At 46.8% G+C, this 19,907-nt stretch overlaps 4 protein-coding genes across 4 annotated transcripts; 2 read left to right on the forward strand and 2 right to left on the reverse strand.

Moving 5' to 3' along the window:
* Positions 1-5,266: 5,266 nt before the first annotated feature.
* Positions 5,267-5,992, reverse strand: Aud_009537 (peroxidase family protein; the record flags this gene model as incomplete). Its single annotated transcript, XM_043294389.1, has 1 exon — positions 5,267-5,992. One exon carries the CDS (start codon positions 5,990-5,992, stop codon positions 5,267-5,269), a length of 726 nt encoding a protein of 241 aa, XP_043150324.1.
* Positions 5,993-14,391: 8,399 nt separating this feature from the next.
* On the forward strand, positions 14,392-15,420 carry Aud_009538 (alpha/beta fold hydrolase; the record flags this gene model as incomplete). The annotated part of the gene is made up of 1 exon (XM_043294390.1): positions 14,392-15,420. One exon carries the CDS (start codon positions 14,392-14,394, stop codon positions 15,418-15,420), a length of 1,029 nt encoding a protein of 342 aa, XP_043150325.1.
* Positions 15,421-16,719: 1,299 nt separating this feature from the next.
* Positions 16,720-17,617, forward strand: Aud_009539 (fungal specific transcription factor domain-containing protein; the record flags this gene model as incomplete). Its single annotated transcript, XM_043294391.1, is given in 3 exon segments — positions 16,720-16,726; positions 16,741-17,483; positions 17,534-17,617. The coding sequence occupies 3 exon segments, from the start codon at positions 16,720-16,722 to the stop codon at positions 17,615-17,617; spliced, it is 834 nt and encodes a 277-aa protein (XP_043150326.1).
* A 458-nt stretch (positions 17,618-18,075) lies between these two features.
* Positions 18,076-19,550, reverse strand: Aud_009540 (uncharacterized protein; the record flags this gene model as incomplete). Its single annotated transcript, XM_043294392.1, has 4 exons — positions 18,076-18,608; positions 18,677-18,970; positions 19,078-19,248; positions 19,391-19,550. 4 exons carry the CDS (start codon positions 19,548-19,550, stop codon positions 18,076-18,078), a joined length of 1,158 nt encoding a protein of 385 aa, XP_043150327.1.
* Between the last annotated feature and the right edge of the window lie 357 nt (positions 19,551-19,907).

Consider the following 19,907-nt stretch of genomic DNA (forward strand, 5'->3'; position numbering starts at 1 on the left):
GACTTGCTGGTTCACTGAATGGTATATAGAGCATCCAGAGAAGAGATCATACTAATCATAACATTAGGGTTGTCGGTACAGCAAGCTGGTTCTCCCCAAGCAAGATGAACGCAGATATAATCTCACTGGGTGCACAGAAAAGCAATGTCAGCAGGGGCCCTATCGCAGAGAACCATTATCTCCAGGGTGTCCATACCCCATGGTCTGTAGTGTTCCTGTGTTGTTTCGGCTAACCAATTCCTGCGTGGGCTGTCGAGGCCTGGGCTATTAGAGGACTGGTCGTCCTCTTCCGAAAGTATTCTGTCAGCAAGAAATGGCTCCGATAAGGCAGCCCAGGCTATTTATCGGTAGGAATCTCCATTTTCCATGACTGAATGCCAATGATAGTCGCTGTGAGACTTTGCAAACATAACCACTCTCTCGGAATTTCAATTTAGACGATTCGTATTTCAGTTCCATTGCGAGCGCTTGGAAGAAGAACTCAGGTACCAAGGAAAGGGGTTTTCTTCAAGGGGTACGTTCCTGTGTTTAAGTGGGAGGGGTCTGATCCAAGCACAAGACGAATCAATCGTGGAATTTGTTATGATCCACAAGATAACGCGGTTAACACAGACATATCCGACAATATGGCCGTCAAGTTCCCGAGGAATATTCACCATCATTCGCTTGAGCTCGGTTCCTTATATGAATCCCGAGCCTTTGAGTGAGACAGACGGCGTGCATCCCTGCCTCGAGCGATTATCTGGTCTCCTATATGTGAATTGGATCTATTTCTGCGGCAATCCTTCTCTCCCACAGTCACACTCCGTAAGCTCTCGAGTACAATTCCACGGCAGGAATGTGATAGAGTTATGCAGTATACTCGGAGCATTTTTTGGTCCTGTCATGGGTCCAAATAGTGATTCTGTGGCGCTCCATTCGAAGTGTCTTTCCACAATGTATACTACACTTTACAAGCAACACGAAGAGGTTTGACACTAGAATCCTCCGGGGATACTATCATTATCTTATTTTGAACAGTGAGGAGCTGATATTTTGATGTCAGCCCCATGATATGGCCTGATCATAATTTGCGTCGCCAATTCAAGGAACATCCCCTTATCTAGGCAGGGACTATTTTCGGGATGCGATTACGGATAAAGCGGATCTGGTCCACTCAGGGGCATAGGCTCTTATCTACAACTCGAAAATTGACCGATCACAAGTTAGCTCTCCCGCGGAAATCAGTCAAGCCGTACTAGTCGACGTCCGATAAGGAGCTACACCAGCCATACAACGGAAATCTCGAGAGCAGGGAGAACAGATAAGCGCGTCAAAAGCAAATATCCCACAGCATCCCTCAAAACATTACAGTGATCTCAATATCATTTCCCCAAGAGCATAAGTAGACAATGGATTCAAGCTGGGAGCACTGGTCAACGACGATCTGTGCCCTTTCCTCATCGCTTCAGCCCTATCATGTATGATTTATGTGGAGGTGAAGCACATCCAACATGCACAATAGTCTCGCCTTCCGAGCAGCCCTCTCAGCGCCCACTTCGATTGAGGCCGAGAAAACTCTGTCCATTGCAATCCTAGCGGTGTCTATAACCTCTGTTCTCGGAGCGGGATGGATGATTTTGAGTTTCATCGTAGGCGTTCTGAGCTGTGCGTTCCCTATGAGCGAACAGGCATACTAACAGCCAAAAGCTCATTCCATCACTGCGGACATTCCGCCATCAACTAATCTTTGGTAATTGTTACATCAGTAAGCCCTGGACGTCAGGCTGAACTACCTCATAGGGCTGGGAATAAGCGATTTCATGATAGCCCTAAACTTCATGATCTCGACAATAATGAATTTCACCGGCCATGAAATCTGGCAGCCAGCCCAGCATGCATTCTGTAGTTTCAATGGATTCATAGCACAGATGTTTATCATACAGAGTAAGCCGCCCTTGCTGCGTGATTCAAAAATATATACTGAGACTTGTTCATAGCTGACTACTGGGTTTTGCTCATTGCTATCTGCACCTATGTGATACTCTCCGACAACAAACGGGCATCGGCATGGATGCAAGGTCATCCGATCGTCATTTGGTGTCTACCGTGGGGACTGTCCACACTTTGGGCAGTTCTCGGTTTGGTGGTTGTGGGATACGGGAATATAGGAGCATGTCTGTTTCTCCAACGCTTTCACGCACTGAATGGCCTGCTGAACTGGTATTCAGGGTGCTGGTTCACCAGTGACCGGATTCGGCTCCTCGTCAACTTCATTCCTCGATGGATCATCGTCATTGCAATAATAGTACTGTACGCTCAGCTATGTTGGATACTACTTAAAGCCCATAGGGCAGTCAGTTCATCTGAGGAAGACGACACATTTATCATGCTGTCTCGCTCGCAGGATACTCAGAGGCGCAGACAGGATCCTTCACCGAACAATTCTTCAAATTCCAGGTCTTTCAGAAAAGTCCACCCTGCTCCATCTCTCAAGAAGGTAATCAATCACTCCCTTGCTGATTTTCTCATTAGTTGACATTTTACAGATGTCTCGACGCATGATGTTGTATCCCACAGTATACATGATGATATGGATCATCCCCACCGCAATTCGGATCTACCAGTCCACTGCCAAACGGCCCGCACCACTCTCAATCAACATCCTGGACAAGGTAATTTTCGTGAAACGCTGCTGTAGGTACATAGCTGATGTTGAACCAGGTGTGCATTGCTATCCAGGGGCTTGTAGATGCCATTATTTATGGTAAGTATTCTTCACCAGCACAGATAGTCTGCTCCTCACTGACTCGACAGGGCTGAATGAACGAACGTGGAATGCATGGACAGAGCGATTTTTCTGGGACTGACCACGCTGAACAATGGCCGTTGGTGCAATAGTTCCAATCTGGTTTGTAACAACATATGAACCTAGATTTCACAGTTTCCTATATATCAACTTTAGTGGTTGCTGCAGTGCCTTAAGCCAGGATGGAACACCTGAAATATCCCACCCTGTCACTATAGCCTAGAGCTCGCCTATACACTTTGACAGTAATGTATTGTATGCTTCCCAGCGCACCGACGCTTTCTTACTGCCTTACTTATTAATAAGGGGTATTTAGATACTATATAGACTAGAGCTAGACCACATTATTTTGTAGAGATTAAGATATATAACATCCTCTTAGGAGACCTTATTCTATATAAGCAGATATCAGTATGAACAGGCGGTGACGTTACCAGCTTGTTCCGGAACGATCAGGTGAAGACGAGGCGTCGCATCCTCTTTGGCTTGGTGGGTCCAGTTCATGAACCAGGCAGGGGGGATCAATCTGGTGGTTTATTACGCACCCTTTAAGCTTGTTGGCTCCCGTCCAGTACTATGTTCTGTCAAGCTGAATTTTTGACCGCAGCTGTCCTTGTTAAAAAATGTCGGCATGTCACAGAAACTAGCGCAAGTCCTCGGCGGCTGTATCAATATGATGTTTCAGTTCAGTTCAAATTTGCGTTCCTTTACCCTCGATCGACTGGGCCGGCGAAGGACAGTGATGGCTGGTTGCAGTGGCCTTAGTCTATGCATGCTGATAATCTCAGCTCTTCTCTCACGAGCGAACGCTACCACCGAGCATGCGTTCTCGTCCGGGGCTGTTGCATTCTTTTTTCTCTGCATGCTTATCTTTGGGATGAGCGCCAACTGTGTGCCTTGGGTTTATGTTCCAGAAATTCTCCCTCTAGTTGCCCGCACGCGACGCGTGGTACAGCAAATGGTATCAGTTCTAATTGGCTGTGGAACTTTACAGTTCTGATGATCACACCGGTCATCATTAACAGGTGTCAGTGGAAAGTATACCTGATTTGCATGGCCACCAACTCGGTCTTTGTGCCCGCATTCTATTTCTTCCCGGAAACGAGCAATCTGCGGCTTGAGGACGCCGACTACATTTTCTCGCACGGCGGAAAATCCCGTCGGTGTCGCACATCAGATTTCTGCAGGGCCGAAGAAGCATGGCCGTATCGAACTCAATGGTTTCAGCAATGACTGCCAGTCTTCTTCCAATAAGGTACAGCACTCCATCCACAAGGAGGCAAAGGGAGTGTATGTATAGATAGATTGGTGACTTGCTGCTATTTTCCGCGCCGCATTCTGCTTCAGGTTGCGGGGTTGGAGGGCAGTGACTGATACCAGTGAAACTTTCAGCTCTCTTTGAGCTCTATTTCCTTCCTTCTCGTATGTACAACTGCTGTGGCAGTACCGGGAAGCCCCTGTTCCCTCGTCTATCTACCTACGTGCCCGCACCTCCTTATTTGCTGGCGTACTATGTATTTATGTAGCTCAGACTAACGGAGATTTGTGCCTGTGATTCTGCTAACCCATCATGCTCTGTTCCTGTTTCTTCTGAAATGGAATGTGCCCTCCCGGCCTGCTGCAAACCCGTCCTCCGTAGCCGTACATCGAGAGTGACACAGTCGAAATTCAGAGAATAGCTATTCTGAGGTGTAGCGGACTACTTGCTTTTTTAAAGTAAAACTTTGACAACTCCAGGGTGTGATCCACAGATAAATAGACTGGCTGGTCCAAGACTCATTTATGAATGCAGAATCGTACAGGGCTGGAATAGTTCAGAGTATCCGGATTTAACTAAAGGAAGTAATCGATTCTTCTACTGGCTTTCTGATGCGTAAAATGTAAAGTTTCTCAACTGAAGATTGTCCCTCTTGAATTTTCTGAGAAGTCTGCAATTAAATCAAAGGCTGTGATGAAGTTTTCTTGACGTCCCTAAAATGTGCCTCAAATGGTGGAGCAGACGAAGACTGAAGTTAGAAGTTCACCATTCGACCAAGATGCCAATCGCGAAGATGGGCAACCTAGTCTTACACACCTGAGGAAGCCGTATCTTGATCCAATTTTCGTGATTGTAGGTATGATAGTCGTACTCCGATAGAAAGTACAGTAGAAAGTTAGTAGCCGCAAGTTATGCAATCATTTTTGATTGAATTCAGTCCTTTAACTCCCAGAGTTAGAGCCAAAATGGCTGGACGGCCAGCTAGGGTAAATGCCATGTTCTCATACCAGATAGGGCTTGAGCAAAGGCTGTTTTATTGGTTTACTCTGATTTTGAATCCTTGGCTCCGTTGGTCCTAAGCTGCGCCCTCTCGAGAAGGGCCCCGGTCCACTAAGTAGGGAATGCAACAGTCTGACCTTGCTTGGCAATGTGGCAGAAGCTTATGAAACCTCAATCGAAATTTAAGTAGATCCATTACCAAAGCACTATGCGCATCACGTTCAAAACAAAGAAGCATAACATAAGACCACAAGGACTAATACAATCAACTCAGGAATCATCAAGGGACTCCATCGCGGCTTCCAGCCCTCATTAAATGGCAAACGCTCCTCCTGGAAAACCGCTTTCGCGTATTTAACTGGAAGGCGATAGAAGACACCCTCACCAAAAACTCCCTGAAGTATAGCAGCTTCAGCACAGCCCACTATACGGGTTTTGTAGCTAAAATTTAAATCCTTATTCTTTGCTTTTTGCTCCAGATACCGCTTCTTGCGAAGCCTGCCAAGATGGGAAACAGAGAAGTAGTCTTCTTTTGGATACCCAAGAAACCCTTCAATTAAGCCCGAGTGAGGACTGATACAGTCACCCAGGGCGCGATCCTCTCTAGAGAGAGAAACATCGTGTTCCACTGCATGAGGACGACCGGTTTGATCCAGATTCAGGACAGGTATCCCAGAGTCATTTACCTGTCCTGGGTTGCGAAGGCCACGATGCGACGTTTCGTTGTGAACAGCATACGCAGCCTTGACAAGGCCCAACCTTATGTCGATGCCAACGCCAATATGCTTGAGGGCATCCTTCAGCTGATCAGCCGTAATATTACGGCCATCGCGGGCAATTAACCCGTGGTTTGCCAGGGCATTAAGAACAGGGCATGGAGCTCGTAAATCTCCAGCTCCTGCGGGGTGATATTCGTATTTCTTTGCTAGATATGATGGCTGAGCCATGAGAGTATAGTACCAACCATTTATGGTACAGACTAGTAAAGGCAAGTGGAACTAAGATCTAAGTTCATCTTTGTCTTTTCCGGCTTTGATGCAGTCGACTACATACTTATAATGGTTGACACTTGTGCCGTGACATGTAAGATCCGGCCCAGGTCGGGTGATGCGCAACACGATCGGTCTCCGGACTTGGAAATTAGATGTATTCTAGACCCAGTATCCGCTGCATATTTCTGAGTAGAAGCCGAAATCAGATGTTGCGCGTGTTAATTAGATCACCTTTGCGTAGTGATGTTGTCATTAGAGTTAACGATGCGTGACATGGAAAGTTAACTTACGCTTCTGGATTTGATTCTCGATTCTTAATTCATTACCGGTCTAGACTTCAGCGGGTTTAAGTCTTAAGAGTAATTAGTTATGGGGACATAAGAGTATCTCATTTTAGGCGCCAGTCGTGTGTCTATTCTGATTTGTTGCATTCTTAGTTTTTTTTCCTTTTTTTTCGTTGGATACAGTTAGGCACGGAAAAAGGCAAGGAAACCTTGCTCAAGGAGGACATACATAGTCTTATGTATACTTTCTTCAATTCCAAAATGACTGCTGGACCACAAGCTGCAATTATGTCGCCAGATCCCATTCCAATAGATCTACAGATATAGAATTGATCAATGATATTACGTTGTAAGCTCACCTTTGGTATTCTCTATGGCGGGGAAAAATTTGCGAGGCATCGTAAGCTAAACCATGTAACTAGTGGCGTTAGAGTGGCGTGATAAAGGGTTTTCAAGTAACCTAGTACCAGCAAGCCTGAATCTGAGAAGATTATTCAGCCATCGCTTCTGATCTAGACTACCTCTGCTCTTCCTTAAAATGCTATATTGCATGGTCGAATGATTTGACATTGTGACTTCATTATAGTGTGATTGCGTACAATTCTCGATTCTCAGTTGGGAGAACTTACCCCCCCGGATGAAGCTAGTTTTATCGCCTCGTGGCCTTTTCTAGTCACAATAGCTGGAAGCGGGCTAGCGGAGTTCTGAAACTAAAGCTTATTAGCAGTAATAATAGCCGAAACTCTCCTAACTAGCCAAGGGTCAGGCTTTCTTTTGGATCCATGGGGCGCATATAACTTTTATCCGCATGCAGTATTAAGCATTCTGTATCAATATCAGTTGGCTATTGCTGTGGTGAAACAGTTAATTGTATATTAACTGAAATGATTATTCCCTTATATTTCACCAACCACTTATAAATGTTTCAAGCATTTATAGGAAAGTGTTATGGATTCTGCAGAAGTAGTACGAACCATAAAGGGATGCTTGGCCAAACCTCGGCTGCTAGAGGCGGTGTAGCAACCGATTAACATCAGCTTCAGCTGCACGCCTGCTCTTTGGCTATTCCTTCTTGTACATACGGCCCAACTAGATTAGAATAATCTACTACCGTCTTAAAATATTTCGAATAATAATGATGTAATACTGCCTTTGTGAGCTTACGTGACATAAATTGGAAGCTTTGTGAGTTGATGGAAAGTGTAGTATATATCTATATTAATCTTAGTGAAATTCTTGAAGATCAAGGCCTTTTGGCGGAAGTACAGACCGGAAACTAAAACCACCAATTAGAGAGTTGTATCATGGTTTTATCCAAAAGTCAAGTCACATTCTTAATCTGTACATGGGCTGATCTTGGATGCTGGTAGTGTGACTGCTGAGCAAACCTAGTTGCCGCGTAGTTGTCTAGATTCTGAGTGGGGTTCGTTTAACTCTAAATCACCCTCCTGCTCCAGACAGTAAAGGCGCCATGCAGCATGACCAAGTACCACATTCTTGCGGGACATTTTCCATTACCCCACAATTTCAAAGGAATATTTTATTCACATTAGATAGGTCTGATCTACAGTAGATGATCTCTGATAAACTCTAGTCAACCCGGGAATCGAAGGGTTGCATTTGGGATCGTTATGACTATGTTACAAGGCCAGAGTCAGATAATTTAGGTAACACGAAAGAAACATTCCTGCCATATATCAAGCTGTATCCTCTCGTTATTCCGGATGATAAGTAACTCTCAGACGTCAAATGAGCGATCTCTCAGGATCTGGGATATCCTTCTCGCTGGAAGCGTTCTGCCATTTACTTCATACAGAAAGAAACGTTTCAAGACACAATTCCGTTTGTATGAAAAGCGGGCTGGCGACAATAATTCCGCAGCTCACTTGAGACACTTTTACTATTCCTAGACGATCATCTTCATGCTGCATATACAAATGTGATTCTGAGAGACACTCTGCTCCCAGACAAGCTCTATTGCTTTGCGGTTTCTCTCCTTGCTTCCTTAGCAGGATCGACTTGCGCAATGATAACAGCAGAAGGTGAGGTTTCCCCGCAGAATTGCCTGATGAGCTGGTTACCAGATGAACCTTTTAACCATTACTTGTTGCTCGACTTTCTTTGCTTCTTTTCGGTCCCATTTGCCGCAGGTTAGTCTCAGATTGTTGAATTTTCCACAGAATCACCCCCATAGAACCCATCCAGCAGAAAGAAGGCCAGCCCACCGCACCAGCCCAAGGGACAGTGCCATACAACTTTGCCATACCCAAACCGATACCGCAAGACTTCATATACGACGGTAATAGCGGTGCCCAGGAAGCGACTAGACCCTAATAACCAATAAAGCAATTAGTTAATATGTAGGCGACATCATTTAAGTCTCCTCTACGGCTTACCAAATGAAAAGGGATGTCCCACGGCTGCTTCCTCGGACAATCAGTTGGCACAGGCAACCAGCACTGAGGAATAATTGGCAGAACCAAGCACTCCATGCCACCGCATCATTTGGTCCAAATTGGGCAACCAACGCCAAATGTGCAGTTATCCAGCCGGCAAGACTGACCGTGAATACCCAGGAAAGATTGTTCCGGACCAGCGGCGCATCTTTCGATTCATTTGGTGCGAATTTTAGGGCGGCGAATGGGACCACGCAATTAAGAGCAAACCAGCTTGCAAAGATGTACCTGTAGATAGGGACGTCTGGGGGGTAGATCGCAGCGTACACAAACTCACAGGCAATATTGCAGCAAAGCGGCATCAGTGCCATGCTGTAGGTCTGGTCCTCAAACGATTTGCAAATCATCCCAATGTAATAAGCTGGCCAGCACACACACGACACAACGCCTAGAAGGGTGAGTGCCCAGGACTCCTGAGCTGCTTGCAGACTCTCAGCCGAGGACATTGCGAACAAGATATTATCAGGGAGTTTTGTCACTGTAGGATTCGTCTTCGCTCGAATAATGCACCTCAGGGTTATCACACGGGGAGCGCAGAAACGTTGAGCTGAAGTTGATAGACTGACTCTATAGACTAAGTCTGCAGTTATTTAATAGGGCTTGTCTAGCATTTTCAGCATCTATGGATGTCTGCAGTGGACTTTGAATTATCTGAAGTATCAGGGAAACGAAACCATAGCTGGAAATTACGCAGAGCTGAACATGGCAGACAAGCTTGGCAGTGAGAAAGAAATCAACATGTGCACTGTCAATCAACTCTCATACATGCTGGCTTGCCGAAGCTTTGCGGATGTATCCACCATCGGCGAACAGTCTTCCGCGTGTCGTACCTGAGGGAGGGGCTCAGATTTTAGGGCACTATATTCCAGAACAGGTCAGAAGACGTTGACATATCAATGAGTAATGAGCAACATCGTTAAATATATCTGCAGACATATGTGGCTATTCCCCAGTGGGCGCTCTACCACCGCAAGGAATACTTCACTGAGACTAGTTCTTTCCATCCTAAGCGCTTTCTTGGTGATTCAAAGTTTGCTAATGATCGATGAGATGCGCTGCAACCCTTCAGCATTAGCCCATGGGACTGCCTTGGACGGAAGTAAGTAAACTTAGATGTTATATTAGGAAGGTTACTGGCTCCATATTTAGCCTTGCATACGCTGAAATGCGTTTAATACTCGCTCGTACCATTTACAACTTTGACATGAAGATTAATCCTGACTGTCATGACTGGATCTAGCAGAAAAATTTCTCCCTCTGGCAGAAGCCTCCACTTAAAGTCTACCTGACACCAGTTGCAAGGAAGTCAGAACAGTAATTAGGTAATATCTATACATACCTTTCCCTAAGTAGTAATATGGGTCTCTATTTGACCATTTTCAGTCGTAATATACATTTTTAGTATCTAGCATCGGGCTTGAGAGCAGGATAATCTTACAGGAAGTGTATGCTACTAATCAGTATGCTTTTTCGACGTCAGTATAGCCTTAAATGGCGTACGAGTGTCTTGACCGTATTCCATAGTGCGTGGTCGAGCGGGCGCTTGCTTAATTTGCTCCACTGCCAGATTGGCAGAACTTATCCATAGGTATATACTCGTATGAAGATGGGATTCAATGCCCTGCGGCTTCCTACGCTGGGAGTTTTCCGGTAGGTTTTGCGCCCAGCCGTCCCAGCAGTATCAACCAAAAGCCTCTATTCTTTTTTTCATCATAGCCATCCAGCAAAGTGCCTGTTGCCCGATCAAGATATTTATCCCATTTTCATATATACTCATGGCGTGCATGGTCATCTAAAAGCGCGGTGACTGCCTCACCGCAAGGCGCATGATTTGAAGGCTCTACGTCAATCGTGATGACAGTTATTCCATATTCTATCCTAGACTAGTAATCCAGTATTATTATAGAAGTTTTTACATCTAGTACTCTAGCCTTAGCACTATTAGTGATTAGAATAGATCGAGGATCCTCTGATTCTACTCTAAGATGTTTTGGGAAAGCCCTTTATTTACCTAAGAGTTATAGTAGAAATACCTTATATATAAGCATCTAAGGTTAACCTTAGGGATAGTAATCAGAGTGAACTCTATATTAGAATAGGAAACCCTAGCTAGGGGCCTCCATGCAGCCTACGGTCGTAATAGTCTGAGGAAATATAATAATAATTAATAATAATCAATCGATTTTCACATAGACACAGATTTGACAATCATTCTGATGACACGCAGGCAAAAATAACTAATCATAACAAAACAGGCGGTTAGAGGGATGATTTCTCAAGCAAGTAGAACATTATGTCCTGTATTCCTCACACTAAGATTCAAGTCAATCCGCTCACAGAAGTTAAGCATTCGTGCCCTTGCCATAACAACATGATGAGAATTTAGTAGCCTTTTCAATTCCTGCTTAGTAGTAATTCCTGCTCGACTGTGGTCCATATGATTGTCTGCAAGATGGCAGTGCGTGAGCAGTTTGATCAGTTGTCCATCCTCTCTGAAGAAGTAAAGGACATCATCATGATCGAGGTTGTCGACAAGAGTGATATCATTATACAGAAGCAACTTTAGACGCCAAAGCTGCTTGTTGATTAATTTGCGAACTTTTCCAAGTATATCTTTCATCTTTTGTGGAAGTTCTGTCACTCAATTCTTGACTCTGATCACATTGACTTGCAAGGCTCGTAATTTCTGCTCGAAGTTCTTGGCGGCTCTCCACTTCATGAATAACAATGTCGTCCAAGCGCACACATGGAGATTGCTCATCGACACCCTGTCCTGTTTCTGTGACGGGGTAGTCCCTGACTTGATCAGGCCCTGCGGGATTACTGCTGAGCACTCCCCCATCAAACCCGCGGCGAACTTTGGCCATGAAGCTTGCCCATTCTTCCCAGTACTTGGTTATTCCATTATGAAACTTGCCCTTTAACTTGCATACTTGGAAATAGTCAAGGACCATTTTTTTCAAAATTTTATCCCACTGACCATCAGCCAATTCCAGCGGCGGTGGATCAATCTCTCCGTTCAAAGGCCAGCCAATGGAGACATTATTCGTGCTGAAAGAATGTCCATGGTCTAGAAGAGACCGTGACTCATCTATTCCCAGGGGCTCATGGTCTTGAGCTGGATGCTCTCTAGGCTCCAAGTGCCCAATAGTTGGAGCATTAACGTTTGACTGGCTGACGTTTAGGATGAAGTTTCTGCAAAGTAGGGTTGCATTGAATCCTCCATCTCTTGACAAGGCAACCCGGCTCCAGCCACCATTAGAGTAGGCCATGACGACTAGGCCCCAAAGGTCAAGGCGTGCTGCTGGCAAGTTGGAGACAATACCAAGAGAAGTAAATGCCTTATCAGCTTTTGAGCACACTCTGTTTTCGCCTAGTGGAGAACGGCATGCCCAGAATAATGGAAGCCAAGAACATTCACCCGATTCATCTTTCCTTTTGCGGTACCAAGTATGGGCGACTGGAAGAGATTCTTCTATGACAAGTTGTCAATCTTCTTTTTGGATGGTGAAGACATATTGTATCTCTGGCTTTTTGTACTTTCCACGAAGTAGCTTTATAATTCCGCTTTGCTTCTGGAGAAAGAAGTCTTTGTCTTTGCCATACCAGGCTTGTGCAACTTCATCGTTATCAAGCCAGGTATTAAGAATCTTCAGAGCTTCAACACCTGAAGTCGTGGCATAGCTAAGTACGCTGCCGACATCGACGACCATATTCACTGTTATATTCCAGGAAAAAGTTGCTGAAAAGAAAACTATATTTTTTCTTCTGTCCAGTTGAATATTGTCAAATATGATAAATTTCCTGTTTCTCCAAAGAAAGCGTGCCGATTATATAGCAAACAATAATAAAGAGACCTTTATATTACAGTTATCTTACGTAGTTCTGATCATTTAGATGACTGAGAGATTTCCATGGTTCGTTATACAGGCAATCGACCCAAGTGTATACATTGATTTATCAGCTTTAATTTACTGGTGTAGCAGCTACGTTCACCAGAGACAAGCTAATCAAGGGTCTGGATGAGTTAATAGAAGTTGAGTCATAATTAAGTTGTCTGGAGCTCGGATTTGGCTGCATGCAAATGTGTTTGTTAATTAACCATGGCCAGGCATTCCCGGTTGGTGGTGGAGACCTCAACCTGTTCCCGCTGAATCCATAATTATATATTTAAGATAATATGGGTCTCCACAAGCCCTTATTCATTCAGCAGAGAGTCACAGTAGCACTTTTCAGTATCCGTTAGAAATGGTTGGAGTTAGGTGTTTATCCCAGTTGAATCTCATAATACCTGTCTGAGTGTATCTATGTTGGCTCAAAGGGCATAAAAAGGATGGGTCATAGGAGGGAAAGGACTCCCACCTCAACTAAGCTGATATACCTGTGGTACAACTTCACAAGCTTCAGGCTGACAAGATGCGAGATCTCCATGGCCGTCTAAAATACTACAATTTCCAGTTCCATGGCAAAGTGTCTGAGCTTCCTCTCAGTCTTCTGGCTTGTCATGACAAACTCTAAGTAGCCACCGAACACAGTTTAACATGTCCAAGTTCGCGCGTCATGTCTTTGGAAGCATGTGCCACCCGCCAGGCCTGATATCTTTTCCGCATGGTGACCTCACAGATATGTAAAAATCAAATGAATATGCTCAATAGCACAGATAATCAAAAATAATCCAAAAGTAGGGATCTCTTGAAGCATCTTACGTTGAGCGGGCTCCCTAAGTTTGGCTGACGGGGTCGCCTTAGTGGGCGACTCTGAAACTAGGCGAAAGGGTCGGTTAATCAATTAAAGACCCAGCTTTATAGGTCATCAAATATAAGCAGCGACAAGGGACAGGGCTGAACTCAGCACCCTGGTCTTTATTAATTGCGTGATACCTGCAGGGGTCCCTTTAATTTATGTAGGTGCGGACTAGCGCCCGCCGAGTTATATCATCTGGATAGTAACTGCGCAGCGGTCAGCCTATGCAGTTCTGATGATCCCGAAACTCCCCGGCTGTACTCTACGCTCAATGTCTGCAAAAATGCCCATTGCCAAGATTATACCAACCTACAGCACCGTTTGGTAAAGGGTCCCGTATGTGTAGATTACGTCCAAGTTCCGAGTTGGCAGACCCATTGGTAAGTATCTGCTAACGCAGCCTGTACTAGAAGCTGGCACCAGCCGTAATGGGAGGCTGGATAATGTTGTATTCGTGCCTGATCCTGCTGGAGTATCGCAAATCAGTCTACAGTCTGATATTGTTATATTTCTTTCCATTAGTGAGGTCTTCTATAACAGGAGTAGGATAACTCGTTTTGGGCAGGCAGCAGGCAATTCAACTGCTACGTCAACTTAAATATAGACCTTACGTTGCTTCTCCTTGTGTAAGGCGTACATTAACTAGATTGGTCATGCGGTGCACAGCCCCCTAAATTCCCTATCTAGTGCTTATCTCACAAGATTACCTGAGGGTCATTCTTCAAGAAGCTGGAGCAATGCATCAGCACCTTTCTCACTAACTATTTTCCCGTACGGTATAAATAGCTAAATATCAGCCCAAAATCAAATAGTCCTATTGCCACGGGTCTGTCTGCGACATTAACTATACAATCTTCAGTTCCAATCCATTATGCTGCTTCTCAGCTTCCTCTCGTTGCTCGCTTTAGCGCCCTATTTCTCAAAAGCAACGGCAGCATATTCAACTATATCTGATAATGGAAGACTTGCGCCGTTGAAAAGAGCAATAACTGCTGCCCCTAGCTCCCTCATGGTGGAGTATTACGAAGCCGGGCCCTCTAGCGGCCAGACTGTACTTCTGGTTCACGGATTCCCGTATTCAATCGATGCCTTCGTTTCAGTCGTACCTCTACTTGTCAACCAAGGCTATCGAGTCATTGTGCCTTACCTTCGCGGCTTTGGTGGAACCAGATTCCTCTATCCCGACACCTCACGCAGTGCCGAACAAGCTGCTTTGGGGTACGACATCATTGCACTGATGGATGCCCTTCATCTCGACACTGCAATATGCGCGGGCTATGACTGGGGCACTGTTGCTGTGAATGTCGCAACAGCATTATGGCCCGAACGATGCACTCGCATGGTGGCGGCCAACAGCTACCTCATCCAGAACCGTTCCACGGCCTGGCAGCCCGGTGATCCCAACTCGGAGGCCACAAAATGGTATTACTACCTTCTTCTCACTCCGCGTGGGGCAGCAGGTCTTGCTGAAAGCCCCAAGAAATGGACAAAGACGCTATGGGAGAAGAATTCCATCGGATGGAATTTCACTGAAGAGTATCTAGACTTAACAGTCACTTCCTTGTTCAATCCAGATTATGTTGATATTGCGGTCAATTTCTACCGGAACAGACTCTTATATGCACCTGGTGATCCAGCTTTCACTGATTTGGCAAATAAGCTGGACCATCAGCCTCCCATCACCGTTCCATCTGTGACCCTGGATCCCGAGAATAGTGTCGTTTTGACGCCAACTGACGGGTCAGCGACGGCAAAATATTTCACTGGGCCTCGCTGTCATTATTTGATTCCTGATGTCGGGGAAAATATACCATACCAGGCGCCTGAGGCGTTTGCCCGTGCGATTATGGAAGTTTCGCGTCTGAATGCTTCAAATGCCAACTGTGAAGCTATCTTTTAGTCTCATGCTTTTTCTAAGTCATCGCAATATCTGTCGTCACATTACAGGTTACTACGATAGTTGTGTGAACACGCCCATGATGGTACAATTGCTAGATTGCAATGCGCGCAATTGGGATGAAGATATGTCATGGTGAAATGGCAAACGGTTGACTCCTTATTCTTGTTGCCTATATGCAATTCATCTGACTAGCTAGTGCTGCTCATCGGGTGTCCGTGTTGTGTTGCTTGGTGTAGAAATTCAATTGAAATAGTCCCCGATAATTTCACTTCAACAGCTCTGATTCTCTGTAAGGCCGGCAATTCAATCGTGCAGAACTGCGGCGAACCTTAAGCACATGCTAAGTTTACAGAGAGAGGGAAAAGGCATGTACAGTGGGGCATAATGGATAAATATCCCAGGTTGTGGAACACACAATCCACTACTACGTAGCAAGTTTCTGCGCATCTTGGAATAGCGAAAAGTATGACCCATAGACCATCCTGTAAAGGCGGAGTTATAGAGTGTTCGTCTTGAGGGCAAGAGAAGAGGTAGCTCTAATAATCCATTAAATCCTGCGGTTTCCATATCTGGCAAAAGCTCAATGAAAGTACCATGAGGAAAGGAGTAAGCCAAGACAAAGGGAATTAAGCAAGCCCGAAATTATTGGCTACTATGGAGACCACCACGTGTCGACTGTGCAGGCCAGTCGTTCCTTGCACCGAATGCAGAACAGTCCGATGTGACCGCGCGTTCCTTTGCGGGCCATGCTCCAAGTCAGATCTTGCTTGTGTGTACAGTCATCTGCTGCTACAGTCGCGCGCGAACCATTATTCCGAGCCTCCAGTTCATCGTCCCAGAGGCTGTTCGGGTTACCCCCGCCATTCTGATCTGCCATCACAAACGGACTAATTTACTTTGACGACAGCAACCGTTGCCCCGACAGCCAGGGCAGCCATTTACCCAAGGTCCATCTGTCTTTAGCAGTGAAAGCTATGATCCTCTTGCCAGCACATGTCTTTGGCAAACACCCTTGTCATCGAGCTTGACTGAGAGTCTTTCCGGCTCGAAGCATTAGTCTACCGAGGCGGCTGTTCTGGACGCTGGTCCCTGGCAAAGGAGTTGGACCGTTTCGAGCGACTGCAATTTCTCCGCTGCGCTCTCCCATGGCCTGGGGCCGGAGTTTGAGGATCTGAGGCCCCTATTGGAACGGTCATGAGAGTTCGAGAAGCAAAGAGTGACCCTGGATCGGTTGACTGTGGGACTGTGATCGCTTGGTAGACCTCTATATGATCACCTTTGAATTGGTGGGCAATGTCCATGTCTCGTCTTTTCTCCCAGAGTACCGAAAATATTGGCAAGACCCACGGAGTGTGAGTGATTGTGTCGTGTGGAAAATGCTGCTGGTTATGGCAGTGGGCGTATTTTTCTGTCCTGGCTCTGCAGCGCTGCAGTCGCGCGCCGCAGCATGGATCATGGGCGGCCGCCGGTGGCTCGCCCGTCACAGCGTTGAATGTGCCCAGTTTGATCTAAATACGGTTCAGATCTGCTGTCTGTTGTTTGTGAACAGCCAGACTTCCCGAGAAAGAAGCGAACCGTTTGGGCTGCTCAAGGAGACCCTGATCTGCATGGCAATGAAGCTGGGGTTCCCTCAAGAGTCCAGCAAGCATTTCCCCCCCATGTCCGCCAGCGAGGCCGAGATGCGACAAAGGCTGTGGACCACTGTCCTCAAAATCGCCATCCAGTCCAGTTTTGACTCGGGCCTCCTGCCGTTAATCTTCGAGGGCTATAACTGTACCACAACGTCGAATCTGGATGATGCTGACCTGCTCGGTACTAGCTCTTTAGCACCCCAGCCGCTCCCTGTCTTTACACAGTCCACCGTGTCGATGGTGCTAGCCAGCACTCAGCGCATTCGTCTGCGCATTTTGCACCTCATGAATGCGCCGGGCACCACTCTTACCTACCAGGATACGTTACAGTTGACAAAGGAGCTTGATGGCATCAGCAATGAAAATCTCGCCCGCATGCAATCCCTTACCGCGTCCTCGACCAGACCCACGAACTATATTAAAATTCTCGATGTCTGCACGCGTCACTTCCTGCTCGCCTTACATGCTTCGTTTGCGGCCAGGCCAGGGCCAACCCGTGTTACTACTACTCCCGCAAGGTGCGCATGGAAGCAACGGCCGTGCTGCTCTCCAATCCACTGCTGTAAATTGATGGCGTTGAGCCTGCCCCAGTCACTGACGACCACTACGCGCAACCCCTGCTGTGGGGGATGAGATCTTTACCAAGGCTCTCCAACATGCCGCCGGTACCCTCTGTCCCGATCTGATCGACAACATCGCTTCCATTTTCGCCATCAGGTTCAGAAGATCTGTGTCTATTCCCCATACCCATGAACGACGCAGATTTTGAATTTTGGACCAACCTGATAGCACGCCCCCGCAATTTGCTGGTTGATATTCACTGTCGTCTTACTCAGTTTATAGACACATGTTCTTTCAACGACAGGTTCTCAACATAGATGATGGAAATAGAATAGAGAACAAATCGGAATCAGGGTTTCCCTTCCAAGATCTTGTCCCCACGACATGTTTCCCCCCAACCCCACGCGTGTCCCGCAGTCCGTTCAGGATTTCTCTAACCCGGTCCAGTAATTACGCCCTTCATTTAGATCTTCGTAGTAAGCCCCCATCCAGAAAGCCGCACGCGTAGAGCCGCAAGGCCGATGGTGCCCAGAATAAAGCTCACGCCTGAAAAGACACACGTATAGGTGTAGCTGCCCCCACTGTCGGCGGCAATCGCGCCCCCAATAGGCGGACTGGTCAAGGTTCCCACCGCAGCAAAAGCCAAGACAGTACCCATCCGATAACCCGACTCGCTCATTGGTGAGATGGAGACAATCAGGACGGGTCCTAGGCCGATGATCGCACCTGAGGTGATGCCAAACAAGGCTGCAAAGGTGATGAGCGCGACATTGCCTCGGGCAGGAAGCCACAAGGCCAACACCAGGATAGCCGATAGCGAGGTCATGACGAGCATCACGATGAAGCGACCGACTTTGTCCGCGATATAGTTGGGCACTGTACGACCGAAGAAACTGGCGCCATTGAGAATCGGAACTAATGACCACGCCACGCGCGACGACATGCCGTAGTGAATGGCTTCGACGACGATATAATCAAATGGAATGAACAGTCCCCCTAAAGGGGAACGACCGGTTAGTGATTATGCAACGTGTCTTTCCTCGGTATGGGTGTGGTGTACTCACAGTACATGAAAAAGGTAGCCGTACACAGGATGCCGAAGTTAAGCTCCCGCAACGGCCCGAGATAATGCATCACAGAAAACGGACGTGGTGCATGTCGGAGATTGGAGGAGATAGTGAGATTAGCGATGACCAGCAGGCCCAGGATCAGAAAGGCGCAGATACGCATCGTCCAGCCAAAGCCCACCTGCGGCAGCAGATGCTGTACATCAGTGGGAAAATGACGCCGCCCAACGACGATCCTGCCACCGTCAAACCACCAACGATCCCCCGCTTCTGGCGGAACCAGGTCTGGGGCTGAAATTCTCGAGAACATGGTTAGGGGGCTGTTCTTTTTTTCAGCGGGGATTGGTTTCTTCTGGAACTCACTGCACTCATCGCCGGAGTGAAGATCAGCGACGAACCAATTCCAGACACCAGAGACTGGCTCAGCATGAACCGATAATATTTGTGGGTGAGACTGGTCATCATCAGTCCAAAGACATGCAAGACCGATCCGATCGCAATAGGCAAGCGCGGACCATAGCTGTCGAACAGCTTGCCCGCCACGAGGGAAATGAGAAGCATGAAGAAAACTGGAGTTGTCAGCTCGTCGAGAGGAGAACGCGAGTATATTGCACAGTAGCATACATTCCATAGACGTGATCCAAGATACATCCGAGCTCGAATAGTCCTTCAACTGGTTCGTTTCGTACTCAGCCTAGAAGAGACCAATACAGTTGACCCAGCCGAATGAGACAAACAGAGCGACTGATGCGCCAGCGACTGTCAGCCATGCCTGGAGGCCACCGTCGGGAACACTTGCAGGTGGCGGTGCGGCTTTTGGGGCCTCTGCTGCAGGCTCCTCGGGGCCATCCTCCGAACGAGCATCCGACATGGTGAATGAGAAGCGTGTTGGTGAGCAGTGGGAGCGAGATCAATAAGACCGTGGCTGGCTAGATGACTGTGGACCGGTATGGCACCTACGGCAATGGATTTCCACGATCCCTTTTGAAGACAGCTTCTTCTGGCGACCCTCACTGACGATTCTCGGCCATTTCATCGGAGCTTAGGGTTTCTTTCCGGACTCCGGAGTTGATGTGACCAACATGATGATAAAGCTCGGCCCCCGGCCCGAGCCCGACGGTATTTTGGGAAATCTTTGCCCCTCATTACTCGGGCTTCATCTGACCTCTGGCCTCACCCCACTTGCGGTATCCACTTTGCTCCTTCTATCGCATATAACCCCTTAGAT

This window comes from Aspergillus udagawae (genome assembly GCF_001078395.1).
Source record: "Aspergillus udagawae IFM 46973 DNA, scaffold_8, whole genome shotgun sequence".
In the NCBI taxonomy this organism is placed as follows: Eukaryota; Fungi; Ascomycota; class Eurotiomycetes; order Eurotiales; family Aspergillaceae; genus Aspergillus; species Aspergillus udagawae.